Source organism: Caretta caretta, chromosome 3, assembly GCF_965140235.1.
Source record: "Caretta caretta isolate rCarCar2 chromosome 3, rCarCar1.hap1, whole genome shotgun sequence".
Taxonomy (NCBI): Eukaryota; Metazoa; Chordata; order Testudines; family Cheloniidae; genus Caretta; species Caretta caretta.
In genome coordinates, this window is record NC_134208.1 from 170,921,472 (window position 1) to 170,936,039 (window position 14,568).

The window sequence follows — 14,568 nt, forward strand, 5'->3', positions numbered from 1 at the left end:
CAAAGATACTAGATCACCATGTTATGAGACAAGGTGAATCTTTGGAAAAGGATTCACTTTTTCAGACCAGTATTCAGTGGTGGTTGTTCTGAGTTAGAGTTTTTTCTAGGTTACAAGCAATTAGAAGATATTTTCTATAACCCAAAAAACCACATGGGCCTGACCGCCCTGGGGGGGGAAGGATGTCTCCTGGAGCTCCCTAATTGAGGAGGAGGAATAATTTGTGGCACCGGTTTAAAGGGGTACAGCAAACTTGTTCTACTGCAAGGCTGGAAAGCTCTGCTGGCTGGAGAGAGAGAGAGAGAGAGAGGAAGGAGCTACATTTCAGCCTACTTGTCATCCTTGCTACCCTCTTTCAGGTGAGATGCTGCCAGGGGACCAAAGCCTCTTGACAGCAGCCCCTACATTCAGGGCTATGATTTAGGCTTTCCTGTTGTAGGCCACACAAGTAGGGGCAAAGCCTCCTTTCCTGTTCCTCCCCTGCAGGGCCACTTATGGCAGAGGCACAGCTGGCCTCTAGGGAGCAGCTCACCCCCTCACATCTATTTTAAAAATAGACATAAAAAAATGATTAAAGGGAAAATGTAGTAAGAGTTATTACGTTAGTGGTAAGGGGAAAAGTGATGTATGGAGAAGGAAGCTGAAGAGTGTCTTGATGTGGCTGTCAGGGTTGCCATATGGTCCTCACTTTGGCAGTTACTCATATGTTAAGGACCCGAGCATGCTGTCCCTGAAGCCAATGGGAGATTTTCTGTTGACTTCAGGGGAAGCAGGAGAGGATCCATAATGAGCTACGTTTCATGCAAAGTCCAGTTGTAAATATTGGATCAGGCTTTTTGTGGGAAAACTTTAATGCTTTTAAAAAGTAAACTGTGCATCTCTTCACATTGTGCTTGCTGAAATGCATCATGCTCAGGACATCAGCCTTTCCACAGGAAAACCCACACAATGGAAAGGAAACCCCATGACAATCCCCTCTCGTTTCCCCTCCTCCCTACACTCTCCCCATACTGGAAAACATAGGTGCTGGAACTGGGGGTGCTGCTGCACCCCCTGGCTTGAAGTGGTGTCCTTTATATCCAGGGTTTACAGTTTTGTTCAATGGCTCTCGGCACCTCCACTATACAAATTGTTCCAGCACCCCTGCTGGAAAACCCCAGAATTTGTGAGTATTCTGCTAAATGTGCCACTCTTGGGGTTCTGCCAGAGCTATCCACAGGGAGGTCCTGTTTGTCCACACTCCCCATTGGCCTCCTATGTTTCTACCTCTTCCTGGACTGTGCAAGGAAGCTTAGTAACGTCCCAGCCAGGGAATGTATTAGTCTTCCTCTGTGTATATTTTTGTGGTTTGGATGATCATTTACTAAATACAGTGCAATGCTATTTACATTAGTACAGAGCTCAGAGACTTTTGCAGACCATTGTGGCTTCCCTGCTCTAGGAACTGGACAAAGAGGTCACTGCTGCACACCTCAGAGCTACTCCAAGTAGGAAGACTAACTTCACTCTATTGTTTACATGAACACGAACAAGGTACCTTTTTGAATTTGTGCCAGCAGGGTCTACACGGGACGGTTAGATCACAACACATTAGCTCACTCTATAATTCACACCCCTCAATCAAAGCAAGCCGTCGGTCTCTGAAAGTTATTGAGAACTGCTTTTCTTTATAGCTGTATGAAGGAAATAGGGCTTCAGCTGCTCAGGTTGTGCCACCTGAGGCTCTGGCCCACTGTGGTTAAAGAATTGTAATGGTAGGTAGGGTTGGGAGTTGAGGAAAACTTGAGAGAAACATTGAATATATAGTAACACATTAGAAATGAAACAATGTAATATGTAGTAGAGAGACTTTTAAAATATATTTGCCTGTGAAAGAGTTTTTTGAAAAGTAAATTGCAGTTTGACAGGTGGGTTACTGGGAGACAGATTTCTGTTTGTATAGTGAAGGTCTATCACATGATGTTGGGGTTGCTATGCTAACTACTCAGACTTCCTGCCGAAGCCTGCTAGAGCTTGGCCTTCGACACTGTTGTCAGGAGCTTGGCAAGCTCTGAGAATTCCCTGTAAGGGCCCAGGGCTTGATCCCTACCGGCATTCCAGCACTGTAGTAGATGTTACCTTTTAAATAATAGAGGAAAATTATGTCCAGCTTGCAGGTGTCCGTTTAGGTGTACTGATTCACCTTTGCCTTGCACCTTTTGTAGTCACACCACTGCAAGGTGAGCATTTCATCTCCACTTTGCATTCGGTTGGCACTGATATAATTGACTAAATAAGAAGCAGGGCAGCTGTAGACTGGACCCGTTGTTTGTCTTACATGGATAGTCTCATTGACCTTAGCGTGAAGGCACAAATCAGTCTCTCTGCTGTAGCTCTGGCCAAATAATTCCATTACATGTAATACTGAATGACATATGTCTGACCGGTGACTGTTCTTATTCATGCAGCAGCTTTTTAAGGAGACATTTTTTGGTAATTTTTCCCCATTTTTTAAAATCCATTTTGGGGTCTGATCCTGCATCTACTGTAGTTAATGGGAGTTTTGCCATTGGCTTAAATGGGACATGACTGGACTCTTACTGTGTTGGTGTATGTCTTATTTTTGTTTTGACCAGGCTTATAAGAGCATATTGAATATTTCACACACTTTCTATGTAAATAGTATGGAATGTACCGTAGATGGTGAATAATTGTTTTATGAATCAAACTGTTGGCTGTTAAGTCTATAGTAAACACTGTCTGTTGGACTGGGAGCATCCTTACAAAGCTCTCTCTGGAAATATTAGCAGGCTGGAACTTTGCAGCTGCAAGCAAAAGATCCTTGAACTAAAGTGACTAAAGAAGGAGGGCACACTGCTACAATTTCCTTAATGGATGCAATTAGAATAACTTATTTTTTATTTCTGTGTCCTGGGAGCTAAGTAGAAATATTTATAAATGATTAGTTTAATTTTGCTGATGCATTCATCAGAGAAGCCCAAAAGCAGCCGGGAGACTGAGAGGAGCTGTGTACAGAGAACAAGAGGGAGCTCATAAAGGCAAGAGAGAGACTGAACGGCAGCCAAGGGAGCCAAGTAATCCACAGGGCAATGCAGAGGAGCTGGGCAAGAACCAAAGCTGACATGCTTCATGGGCTCTTTTTGTCTCTCCTCTTCCCCCCACCCCTGAGGCCCATCAAGCAACTCCCCTTTTGTGTTAATGTGAGCAAGGAAAAAAGTTTGCTTAATTAAAAGCCTGTCTTTTCTTCATGTTCTAAAGAAGCTAGAGTAAAATAACATGCTCTCCTGACTGAGAGGGAGGGGCAGGAGTGCCCGATCAGGTCTCACCCTGACAGTCCCATTCAGTGTTAAGAACGAGGACAGGGAATCAGTTCATTCAAGTGGATGCTGTTTATTGAATGGGACATTCTCTCAGTAAAACCCTACATAAAATCTATCGTGCCTGCTCAGGAAGGAGGCAAAAACATCTTGTGTACGGACAGTTTTATGGACAGACCCTTTTCTATAAATAAATAAATGAGAGTACCAAAGAGGTTTTAGCGAATGGAGGTGATGAAAATCTTATGTGATAGATTATGAGACACCTCCCTTCGTATGCCTTCTTTCCCCACCCCTCACGGCATTTAACAAACTCTTTCAGAAGAGATTCCAACTGATTGCTTAGCTCTGTTTTTTGCAGAGTACCAACCGATACCTGAAGCTGCTATTCCTGATGAGAACTACAGGTGCTGGCCTTCTTACCATCACAAGGGCTGCCTCCTCTCTGTGTTCGATGTTGGCGAAGCCATCGAGGTCTGTGAGAATCACTCCCAGTGCAAAGCTTTTGTCCTGACCAACCAGACAACGTGGACAGGTAACGGGTGCCATTGAACAAATGCAGCAGCTGGTGCTAATAATCCAAAACAAGCTACTGGCCCATATAAATATGTATGGTTTTGAAACCATCTGGTGAATGAGTTACACTGAAGTAGGCTCATGGGAGCATAGTTGCTAGAGATGGGAGGATGTCTCTTAACCCTCAGCTGGAGCTGAGCAGAGGAGGTGGGCTAGGCTGTACTTTATTTGTGCTCCATAGGGGGGGTCTATGCACTGACTAAGAATAGCCTGGCATGAGGGGATCAATTGGGGGCAGCTGGACAGGGATCACAGGGACTTGACCTCCCTGGGAGTTTTCACATAAGATAGGCAAAATTTGGTCCAACATTTGAATTTGAAAGAAACATTCAGGTGCACGTGATCTGGTTTGAAATTAGGCCAAACACGTTCTCTCATCCCTCCTTCTATCACTCAGCAGTGACCCTCTGGCAGACAGAAGAGCGTCCTGATCTTGACGGGAATGCTGTGCTGTTGTCAGCTGTAATAAATAAGCAGTTGGTGTTCTGGTTTAGATGCAGTTTGTTGGTAAGGAGAGTTGGCACAACTTTCTAGACCAAGGATGGTTCAGTTGCGAGGGCACCGTCCTAGGATTTGGGAGAGCTGGGGTTAAATCTCTGCTCTGCCATAGACTTCCTGGGTGAGCTTGGGTAAGTCACTTCACGTCCAGAGAAATGTCTACACTGTGTGTGAAAACCTGTTGCAGTGAATTTTTAGATCTGTGCCCCAGCACTAAAATCCGCTGTGGAGACGTCTGGGCTTGGGCTGAAGCTCAGTGTGGGGTGAGTTTTGGAGCCTGAGCTGCACCGGGTACACAGCTGGTTTTGGTGAGAGCCGGTCGGTAGCCCTGGTAACTGAAATTTGCTGCTGCAGGTTTAAAAAGCAGTCTAGCTATACCCTCCCTGTCTCCGTTCCCCTCTGAGGGGACGATAGCCCTTCCCTACCTCAGCGGGGTTTTGTGATTTGTGAAGGGCTCAGATACTGTGGTAATAGGAGCCATACAAATACTTGAGGCTGTAAAACCCTAGTTTAAAGAAACGATATGACTGCACAAGAAAAATCTCCTTCAGCTTCTCCGCACAGTAGTGTTCTGCTCTGGGAAAGTCCGTTCTAATCTTAAAAATCATTGTGTACTAAGATCTATATGTAAATGATGCTACAACAGTGACACAAAAAGGGAGTAAACAGTTAAGGCAGAAATGTAGAAATGACAACACTACCTGGGCATAACATTGGGATACTTTACCTGCTCGTGCATTGTGCCCCATTGTGGGTAGATAGCAAAGATGCAGGCCTACATATCTAGAAGTGGCCACTTAGTTTGGTAGCTTGGTTTCTGGTGTCCAGCTAGAGACCCCCTAAAGCTGATTCTCCGTTAGTGTAAATCAATGGAGCTTTGACTTCAGTGGAGCTATGTTAATTTAGACCAGGCCAGAATCTGGCTCTTTATCTCACTCAAGTACCCCAAAACTGGAGGCACCCACAATAGACACTTTATATATATATATATAAAAAGTTGTCCATAGGATGATATTCACTGTAAGGTGTGGTATGCAGCTGTGGGTCGTCACAGCCATTGTGTACCCCAAAGACGTGAACAGAGGCCTACCTGGAACCAAGAATATGTCACAGGCTTATGCAAGTCTTATCCTGAGGAGCCAACGCTTTCTAGCTTATCATACCATACTGTCCATTACATGACAATCAGATTTATCAAAGATGCCACTAAAAACACCTTCTTGAGCTCTGGTGAGATTTGTAGGAAGAAAGGAACAACTCCCTTAATTGCATATCACCATCAAAATAATTATTTACAATAGTACTTTAATTGCTGCTACATTATCACTTTATTCTCAGGCATTCTGACGAGTTATTGATTATTTAAAACCATAGTTGTTGACATACAGATCAGAATGTGATATGATTTTTAGGGAAATGTTGTTATCCATCTTAAGAGGCAGGATTTGTGGGAATAACGTTTGGCTGTATTACCTTGAGACAGAAGGTAGGGGAAGGTTGAATAACTGCATAAGGACATAGTAGTGTACATTCCAGTGACTCTCCTTTATCAATTACAGCGGGTGCCTTAGGGATTTCAGTATGCTGGGACCACATCCAGATAGAGGGGATGTAAGAAAGATCCTAGTTTGACAAGCATGATGAGAGCAGAAAGGGCTAGCGAGGCAGCAGCAAATACCAACACCTTACTGAAGGACAGCCTTAAATGAACTCTGGCTTATGAAAGGATTGATTACGTAATGGAAATGGTACAGGCTGCCCATCACTCGGTGGTTTTTGTTGTACTAGTTTGTTGGTAAGAGTGGAAAATCTGCTATAGTTGACTTAAAAATCTGAGCTGCAGAACAACAGGAGATGACTTATTTAGCATCTGTGTTTCAGAGTAGGCCAAATTTGGTGCATATATACATTTTTTGTGTAGGTTCAAGCAGTCCAAGAAGATATTCTTGCATGATCTAGTGAATGCTCTTCATTTAAGCTGTTATCCAGAGCCCATTAAAGTCAATGGGATGACTTACAGCAGCTCCTTCAACTCCATAAATAAATCAGATTAATACAATTTTAATCTTGAAATGCTTCCCTTAGTTACACCTAGGCAACCCCACAGAGCCAAATCTTGACCACACTTATCCTAGCATCTACCTGGAGTAGCTATATTAGGCCAGATTCTGCTCTGAGTGATACTGGTTTGAATCCATAATAAACCTATGGAAATCAATGTAGTGTTGGTGTAACAGAGAGCACTTTGGCCCTTGTGACTTCAGCAGAAAGACTCTAGATTTATACCAGCTTAAGAGAGAGAAGAATTTGGCCTCCTGTGTAGTTTAAAGAATGCAGAGACAGAATCAGGATATGAGATTTCAATGTTTGGAATAGACCAAAATGTTGGTAATCACTTCTAATTATTTTCTTCTTTCATGTTCTGTTTAGGTCGGCAGCTTGTCTTCTTCAAGATGGGCTCAAATCATATCGTGCCTGATCCTGACAAGATAACATATGTGAAAGTGACAGGCTGACAGCTTAAGTGGCTTAGTCTGACTTGTAAATGACAGGAGCTGTTTGTGTATAAATATAGACAGCTGTTATGTACAAGATGTCTGCGGGAGGGAGAGATAATTGCACTATTACTCATTCTAATCTAGAGTGCTAAGCAAAACTTTAAAGAAATGACCTGCATGACCAGGATGAATGTGCAATACAACAACATTTTCAAAATGTGATTTTTTTAAAACACAACAAAATACAAAATGTGATACACTGTTGGAATATAAGTTGGGTTATAAAGCAGTAGGTAACCCAAGCCTTTCTAACCAAGGTTAATTAGGTCTGTACATATTTGCACAGACCTGGAAGTTCATAAGTTCCATAGGAAGTCTGGGTCCTCTGCCATGATATTTATTTAGACAAGTACAATCACTACAGAGTTAATGAAGCTTATCAGTTACAAAGCTTTAAATATCAAATGTTATAGAAGACAATCAACATTTATGTCAATGTTATCAGATATGCAAGACCAAAAACATTTGTAGAAATACCATGGGCCTGTCATCAATGGATCTCAGCCATATTTATAATTTCAAAAATGTAGCCAATTTTCATTTTGTTTTAAAAGTTTATGAAAACATTTATTTTTAATTTAATAAAGCCATATTTTCAGTTGTTTAGGCCCTGATCCAGCAAAGCACTTAAGCATATGCCAACTTTAAGCATGAGTAGTCCCACTGAAGCCATGGGGATGTAAGCCCATGCTTAAGTGCTTTGCTGAATAGGGATAGCTTTAAGTATATATTTAAGTGTTTTGCTGAATTAAGGCCTTAATCGCTGTCCAAAATATTCCCTAAAATATTTCACTGACAGATCAGCAAAGCAATCTAGCAGTTTGAACAACACAATTTTTGATGAAAATCTTGCCATGGAAGACTTTCCATTTGTATTATCCTCAAATCCTTGGTTTTCTAAGGTGCTTCTTACTAATTCTTAGAACAAATGAAATGAAAAATGAAAAAACTAGCCTGAAATTCTATATAAATAGATGCATTTTATAGGCATAGTGTGTCTAGAGGATTTGCTTTCAGTGAAAGCAATAAATTAAAAGCTAAAAGTGACCAATGTCATACTATTTTGTAGTTTGTACATTCAGAAATTTTTGTACTTTTGTTCCTTAAATTGTTTATTTTTGTAAAAAAAAAAATAAAATTTTAAATTTGTCATTTTTTTTCTGTGCTGCAGACTAAAGCCTGAACCCTGTGAAGATGTATGTAAGTTCTTAACGTAGAATAGTGTGAGTCATGTGCACAAATCTTTGCAGAATTGGGATCTAAGAGAACCCAATTCTGCCTTAGGATATACACGACTCCCTACTGACTTCAGTGGGAATCTGGTGCGCATAGCCAAGAGCAAAGTTTGGCCCTGTATGTGTGTTTGTCTATGCTGAAATAAGTGACCTTTAGGTCAAGAGACCATGTTTCAGTAGCTTCTCTTTCTTTGTGACTTCAGTCATGTAAATATAGCTCGCTGGTGTTCAAACATTTTGAATTAACAGTGGATTAGAATAGAATCTGAAGTAATTAATCATAGGACTAAATTCTGTTTGTCTTCTCTGGGCTCTGTTCAGGGCAGTGGGGGACAGGAAGGAAGGGAGCTACAGCTGCGAAGCAGAAGTTCTCTCAGCTTTCTGACTATGCCGGAGAGGATGTTCTTGGGGCAGCACATTCAGCAAAAGTCTTTACCTCACTGCATATAAGAACATAAGAGCATAAGAATGGCCATACTGGGTCAGACCAAAGGTCCATCCAGCCCAGGATCCTGTCTACCGACCGCGGCCAATGCCAGGTGTCCCAGAGGGATTGAACCTAACAGGTAATGATCTAGTGATCTCTCTCCTGCCATCCAGCTCCACCCTCTGACAGAGGCTGTCATTCCTTATCCATCCTGGCTAATAGCCATTAATGGACTTAACCTCCATGAATTTATCCAGTTTTCTTTTAAACACTGTTATAGTCCTAGCCTTCACAACCTCCTCAGGCAAGGAGTTCCACAGGTTGACTGTGCGCTGAGTGAAGAAGAACTTCCTTTTATTTGTTTTCTTTATTTTGATAGCCTCTCTAATCTCCCTTAGCATTTCATCGTCACTATCCCTGTCCTGGTCAGGTGGTCGATAATAGATCCCTGCTGTTATATGCTTATTAGAACATGGAATTACTATCCATAGAGATTCTATGGAACATGTGGATTCATTTAAGATTTTTATTTCATTTGATTCATTTTCTTTCACACATTTCTTTCTTTCCTCCCCCACGACCTGTTCTGTTCTTCCGATATATTTTGTATCCCAGAATGATTGTGTCCCATTGATTGTCCTCACTCCACCAGGTTTCTGTGATGCCTATTATATCAATATCCTCCTTTAACACGAGGCACTCTAGTTCACCCATCTTATTATTTAGACTTCTAGCATTTGTGTACAAGCACTTTAAATACTTGTCACTGTTTATTTGTCTGTCCTTTTCTGATGTGTCAGATTCTTTTCGTGTATGTTTCTCGTCTGATCAGGCCCATACTTTATCCTCTTCCATCCCCTCCTCCTGACTACAACCTCAAGAATCTCTATCAATAGACTCTCCTCTAAGAGAAGTCTGTCTGATCCACATGCACCTCTGCAGCAATCGGCTTTCCCCCATCTCTCAGTTTAAAAACTACTCTGCAACCTTTTTAATGTTAAGTGCCAGCCGTCTGAATCCACTTTGGTTTAGGTGGAGCCCATCCTTCCTGTATAGGCTCCCCCTATCCCAAAAGTTTCCCCAGTTCCTAATAAATAAACCCCTCCTCTCTATATCATTGCCTCATTCACGCATTGCGACTCTGAAGCTCTGCCTGCCTACCAGGCCCTGCACGTGGAACTGGAAACATTTCTGAGAATGCCACCCTTGAGGGCCTGGATTACAGTCTCTTTCCTAGCAGCCTAAATTTGTCCTCCAGGACGTCTCTCCTACTCTTCCCTATGTCATTGGTACCTACATGTACCATGACCACTGGCTCCTCCCCAGCACTACACGTAAGTCTATCTAGATGCCTCGGGAGATCCGCAACCTTCGCACCAGAGAGGCAAGTCACCATACGGTTCTCCTGGTCATCACAAACGCAGCTATCTATGTTTCTAATGATCAAATCTCCCATTACTAACACCTGCCTTTTCCTAATCACTGGAGTTTCCCTCCCCCGGAGAGGTAACCTCAGTGCGAGCGGATACCCCAACATCATCTGGAAGGAGGGTCCCAACTATGGGAAGGTTTCCCTCTGATCCCGTTGACTGCTCTCCTTCTCTGGGCCTTTCATCCTCCTTAACAGTGCAGGGGCTGTCTGATCGGAGGTGGGACAAATCTACAGTGTCCCGGAAAGCCTCATCAACATACCTCTCTGCCTCCCTTAGCTCCTTCAGTTCCGCCACCCTGGCCTCCAAAGCCCGTACACGGTCTCTGAGGGCCAGGAGCTCCTCGCACCAAATGCACACAAGGCCACCCGCCCACAGGGCAGGTAATCATACATGCTACACCGAGTGCAATAAACAGGATAGCCCCCACTCTGCTGCTGGGCATTCTCTTCTACAGCTACCTAGGTTAATGATAGGGTTTTTGTTTAAATCAAGAAGTTTTGATTATAGTTTAGTTTAAAGGTTTTAAAGAATGGCAAGTATACCTCACCCCTTTTCTAAACTCCCTCTTGAAACTCCCTGTTAGCGGTCCCTGGTCGCTTGCTCACTGCTTTATAAAGCCCTGGCCTTCTTGATAGCCCTGCCCCCGACTAAGGCTCAGCCAATGAACAGAGGCTTCTAGATTTCAAACCTTGTTTAGAAGCTCACAGCTTCCAACTGCCGGCCACAGCACACAGTCTTTCAGACAAACAAGCTCAGCACACAGCAAGTAACCCACAAACACACACTACAGACAGCCACTTACCCCAAGGGTCCTGTATTTGCTCCTCCTTCACCTGGAGAACTCCCTCTCGAAACTCCCTGTTAGTGATTGCAGTTTCTCAGAGATCACTTATACTGTAATAATGTCTCACAAATCACTAAAATGACATGCTGTAATTCACAGATTAGCATTTTAGCTGCTGCAATAACTGATTGTATAATTAGGAGTCCATCATTCATTTAATGGTGATAAACACACAGTAAGGAGTCCTTTAAAATTCATTACACCAACACATACTGTACTTAGATGTACAGACCACTGACATGATCCACCTTATTGGCATTGAGGTGTCAGTACATACTTTGAAAGCCTTTAACCCTGGTTGTGTGCCTTCATATTAAACATTACATAAAATACATTAATTTTTTTTAAAATGCAAAGTATTTTATAAATGGTTGTCTAATTAGTCATTTTCTAAATAAAAAGTATCCAACAGGGTTTTTAAATTTCAAGGAAAAAAAGACATCCAAAGGCTAATGATCACGATAATTTCATTCTACCCTTTCAAGTTTTCCTAAAAACATCTGAAACCAAAAAACATGCTGCCCCATGGAAACTGAAAAACTGTCAAAACAATTCTCACCAAAATTTGCAAAAAGAAAGACATGTAGCTTTGAGCCAAAAGACTGGATGACAAATTTCAGTGGTGATCAATTTTATATGGACCATTTGATAACCCTTTGAAAATAGGGGTTTCCTATGGAAATGCTGATAGAATCTTAACAAGAGAAGCACTTTAGTAGTTCTAAGCTGCAATAACCACTGGTAACAGAAGTATATTTACTATCTAGGGCAATGTGTCTTTGGCAGCTTAAGATCTGATTCAGCAAATGCTCAGACTGGTTCTTGTGGCATTTATTTATTTGGTATATGCAATACGGTCAAGCCAAGCCACGATGTTCAAGGCACGAAGACCTCCAGGAAGTGGAGTCATTTTGCAGTCCTCAACCCTGTGTCATGGTTTGTGGCTGCCCATATTGACATTGACTGTCTCTAAAATGCCACCAAAATTCTGCTGCAGCACAAATTCATGTCCAGTACAAAACTGGTTCAGAAGACTGCTTTGCTGTAAATCAAACCCAGCTAGACGTTGGGTAGGGTCTGAGACAAGATAATTGTGTTACTTTCTCTGCGGACCATGAAGCTTACCAAGCGTCCCCGACCTTAAATCCCTCACCTGTTAAACTTATCCACAATGGGCAACGTGAGGGCAGACTACTATGTAGTGCATACCTGTGGCATGGAAAACCCTGAGATGATAACCCACAGTATAAGAAGACTCACAAAAGCAATTTGGCAGGTTTGATCCAGTCAGACCCTTCTAGACTTGGAGCAGCAATCATATATAAATTTCTTTCTGGAAAAAGGTATTTTTATCTTTTCTTGAAGGCTTGGACTGTTTCTTACATTTCCTTGGCATCTTCAAACAGCTTCCTGCAGCTCCGAAGTGGAAAAAGGAAAGACGATACCAACTAGGCTCTATGTGGTTGATTCTTTGTATTAAAAAAAGAAATAAATCCTGAGAACTGAATAGAGATTTACTCAGTGCAAAACCAACAGACTGCATATGAAATGAACTGCCAACAATGTACTGAATGAGACTGGGGGAAGTGAGATCTATAAAATAGTGAGCATTGTTCACAAAAGGCTCTTTCTGATCATTTGTATAAATCTGACAAGGCATAAGGAAGGCCTGATGACTCTTGGAAAGGCTTGAAAGTTTAGGGGTCTGTTTAGATCTGCAGTCCCTTTGCTACAGGAGTTAATACAGGAAACTACAGGCTAGGAGTGATTACTTAACAGCTAGTCCTACCCCTTCCAGACACTGATTGATCAGCAGACAGCCATCAGAAGGGATGGAGTAGAAGCCTATTTGAATGAACCTGAATAAGCAGTTGGTAAAATGTGGTAGAATACTGCTACTACCCAGGGAGGAAAAGCAAAGGGGATACACTAGCGGAATCCAGTGACAAAAAGACTAGAGGGAGCCATGAGACAGAGATTGGTATTGCCAACCTTAAGCATTTGAAAATCGCTAGTCAATCCCACAAAAATCATGAGATTAAAAAAAATTCTAATTTTTCTTTGCTGTCTGGTTTTTGAGGGACCCCTTGGATCATATTTCCAAGCTTTTCTCCACTACCAGAAGGGATAGAAACTTAGCTTTTCTAAAAATGAACACTGAAGTTCTCACATAAAATCCACGGCTCCTTGAGTCAGCTGACTAAGAAAAAACACCAAATATAATGAAAATTGCAGTACAAAGCACAAGAACCGGAAATAGATACAGAGGTACTCAAACTTTAGTCCAGAGAACCTTCCTTGTGTCTTGTACAATAAAGAAATAAGTAAAGCCAGTCAAAAATTGGGAAAAATCTTCATGAATATTTTCTTAGAAAATGGTCCTAATTTTTTTGGCTAAAATTTGAAATTTTAATGAAAAAACTGAGGATTTTCTAAAATAAAAGTTTGATAAAATACTTTATCCAGTGTCAAACATCTGTGGAAACAAGCAGAGGGGGATTGGGAAGGGGAGAGGGATCCATGAAAGGGTCTCTCTCTTACAAATTTCAGAGGAACAGCCGTGTTAGTCTGTATTCGCAAAAAGAAAAGGAGTACTTGTGGCACCTTAGAGACTAACCAATTTATTTGAGCATGAGCTTTCGTGAGCTACAGCTCACTTCATCAGATGAAACAGGTGGGCTGTAGCTCACGAAAGCTCATGCTCAAATAAATTGGTTAGTCTCTAAGGTGCCACAAGTACTCCTTTTCTTTTTCTCTCTTACAAAGTGTCCCACAGAATGGAAAAGCCAGAGAACCCTGGCTTAATTAAAAAAAACAGAAAATTATGAAATACTGTTAAAACCAATGTATACTCAAATTTAGTGGACTCTTTTTGGTAATTGGAATTTATCAAGAATGTAATTATTTTTGGATTTCCACATCTTCTAAGGAACAACAATAGTGATTAGGTAGGCATGAGCCAATTTCCTTTTTTGTAATTGCAGCATAAGTCCAGTGCCACTTACAGCTCTCACTGTGTGGTCACGTGCTCTGCCCTCCCTCAGACAGACCTAGAACTTGAAATCTCTACGTTTTCAGGTCTACCTTTTGTAGATTTTCAAGTCCTGTATTTTTATTTTCATCTAATTGATTTTCAGTCTTGTAGGAGATGCATGTGAAAGTTTTGGAAAAAAAAAACATTGTCCCTTCATTGTGTTAGCAGTTGCCCTGGGTCAGTAGCTGCACCTTTACCAAAGGGGAAAGTAACTACATTAAAAAGCAGTCACCCTCATTTTGAAATTGCCCTTGATTTAAAGCCACAGGGAAAATAACTTCTTTAATGGAAGCTGCATCCTGTAAACAAATAGACTTGCTCAGCAAGTGACTGTGAGGCTACCAGGGAAGAAGAAAATTTCAATTCACCACTTGACATATTAGAGCCTGAATCTGATTTTATCTATCTGGGTTTATTGGTATAACTCCGTTGATTCCTGATTTATACCTGTGTAACAGATCAGAATCATGCTCTTAGAGTTCAGAGTGGCTATATTTTAAGATCCAAATAAAATCTTTTTCTTGGCTGCATATGTTTTGACCACGTAAGTGAGAAAAAAATGCATTGTCTCACCTCCCCGCCTCCCGCTCCCCATCATAGTTCTTGGTGATTCTGTGGGATTCCAACAACTGACTGACAAAAAACA

The 14,568-nt window shown here is 41.7% G+C and overlaps 1 protein-coding gene and 1 long non-coding RNA gene across 2 annotated transcripts in view; one reads left to right on the forward strand and one right to left on the reverse strand.

Annotated features, from left to right (window-relative positions):
- Positions 1-8,099, forward strand: part of PKDCC (protein kinase domain containing, cytoplasmic) — a 45,510-nt gene extending 37,411 nt beyond the window's left edge. The window contains exons 6-7 of the mRNA XM_048843034.2: positions 3,679-3,852; positions 6,822-8,099. Coding sequence (XP_048698991.1) covers positions 3,679-3,852; positions 6,822-6,907 — 260 coding nt within the window. The 3' untranslated portion in view covers positions 6,908-8,099. The remainder of the gene's footprint in view (positions 1-3,678; positions 3,853-6,821) is intronic.
- The window catches only part of LOC142071632 (uncharacterized), a 214,430-nt gene that overhangs the window by 15,218 nt on the left and 184,644 nt on the right, over positions 1-14,568 (reverse strand). The window lies entirely within an intron of this gene.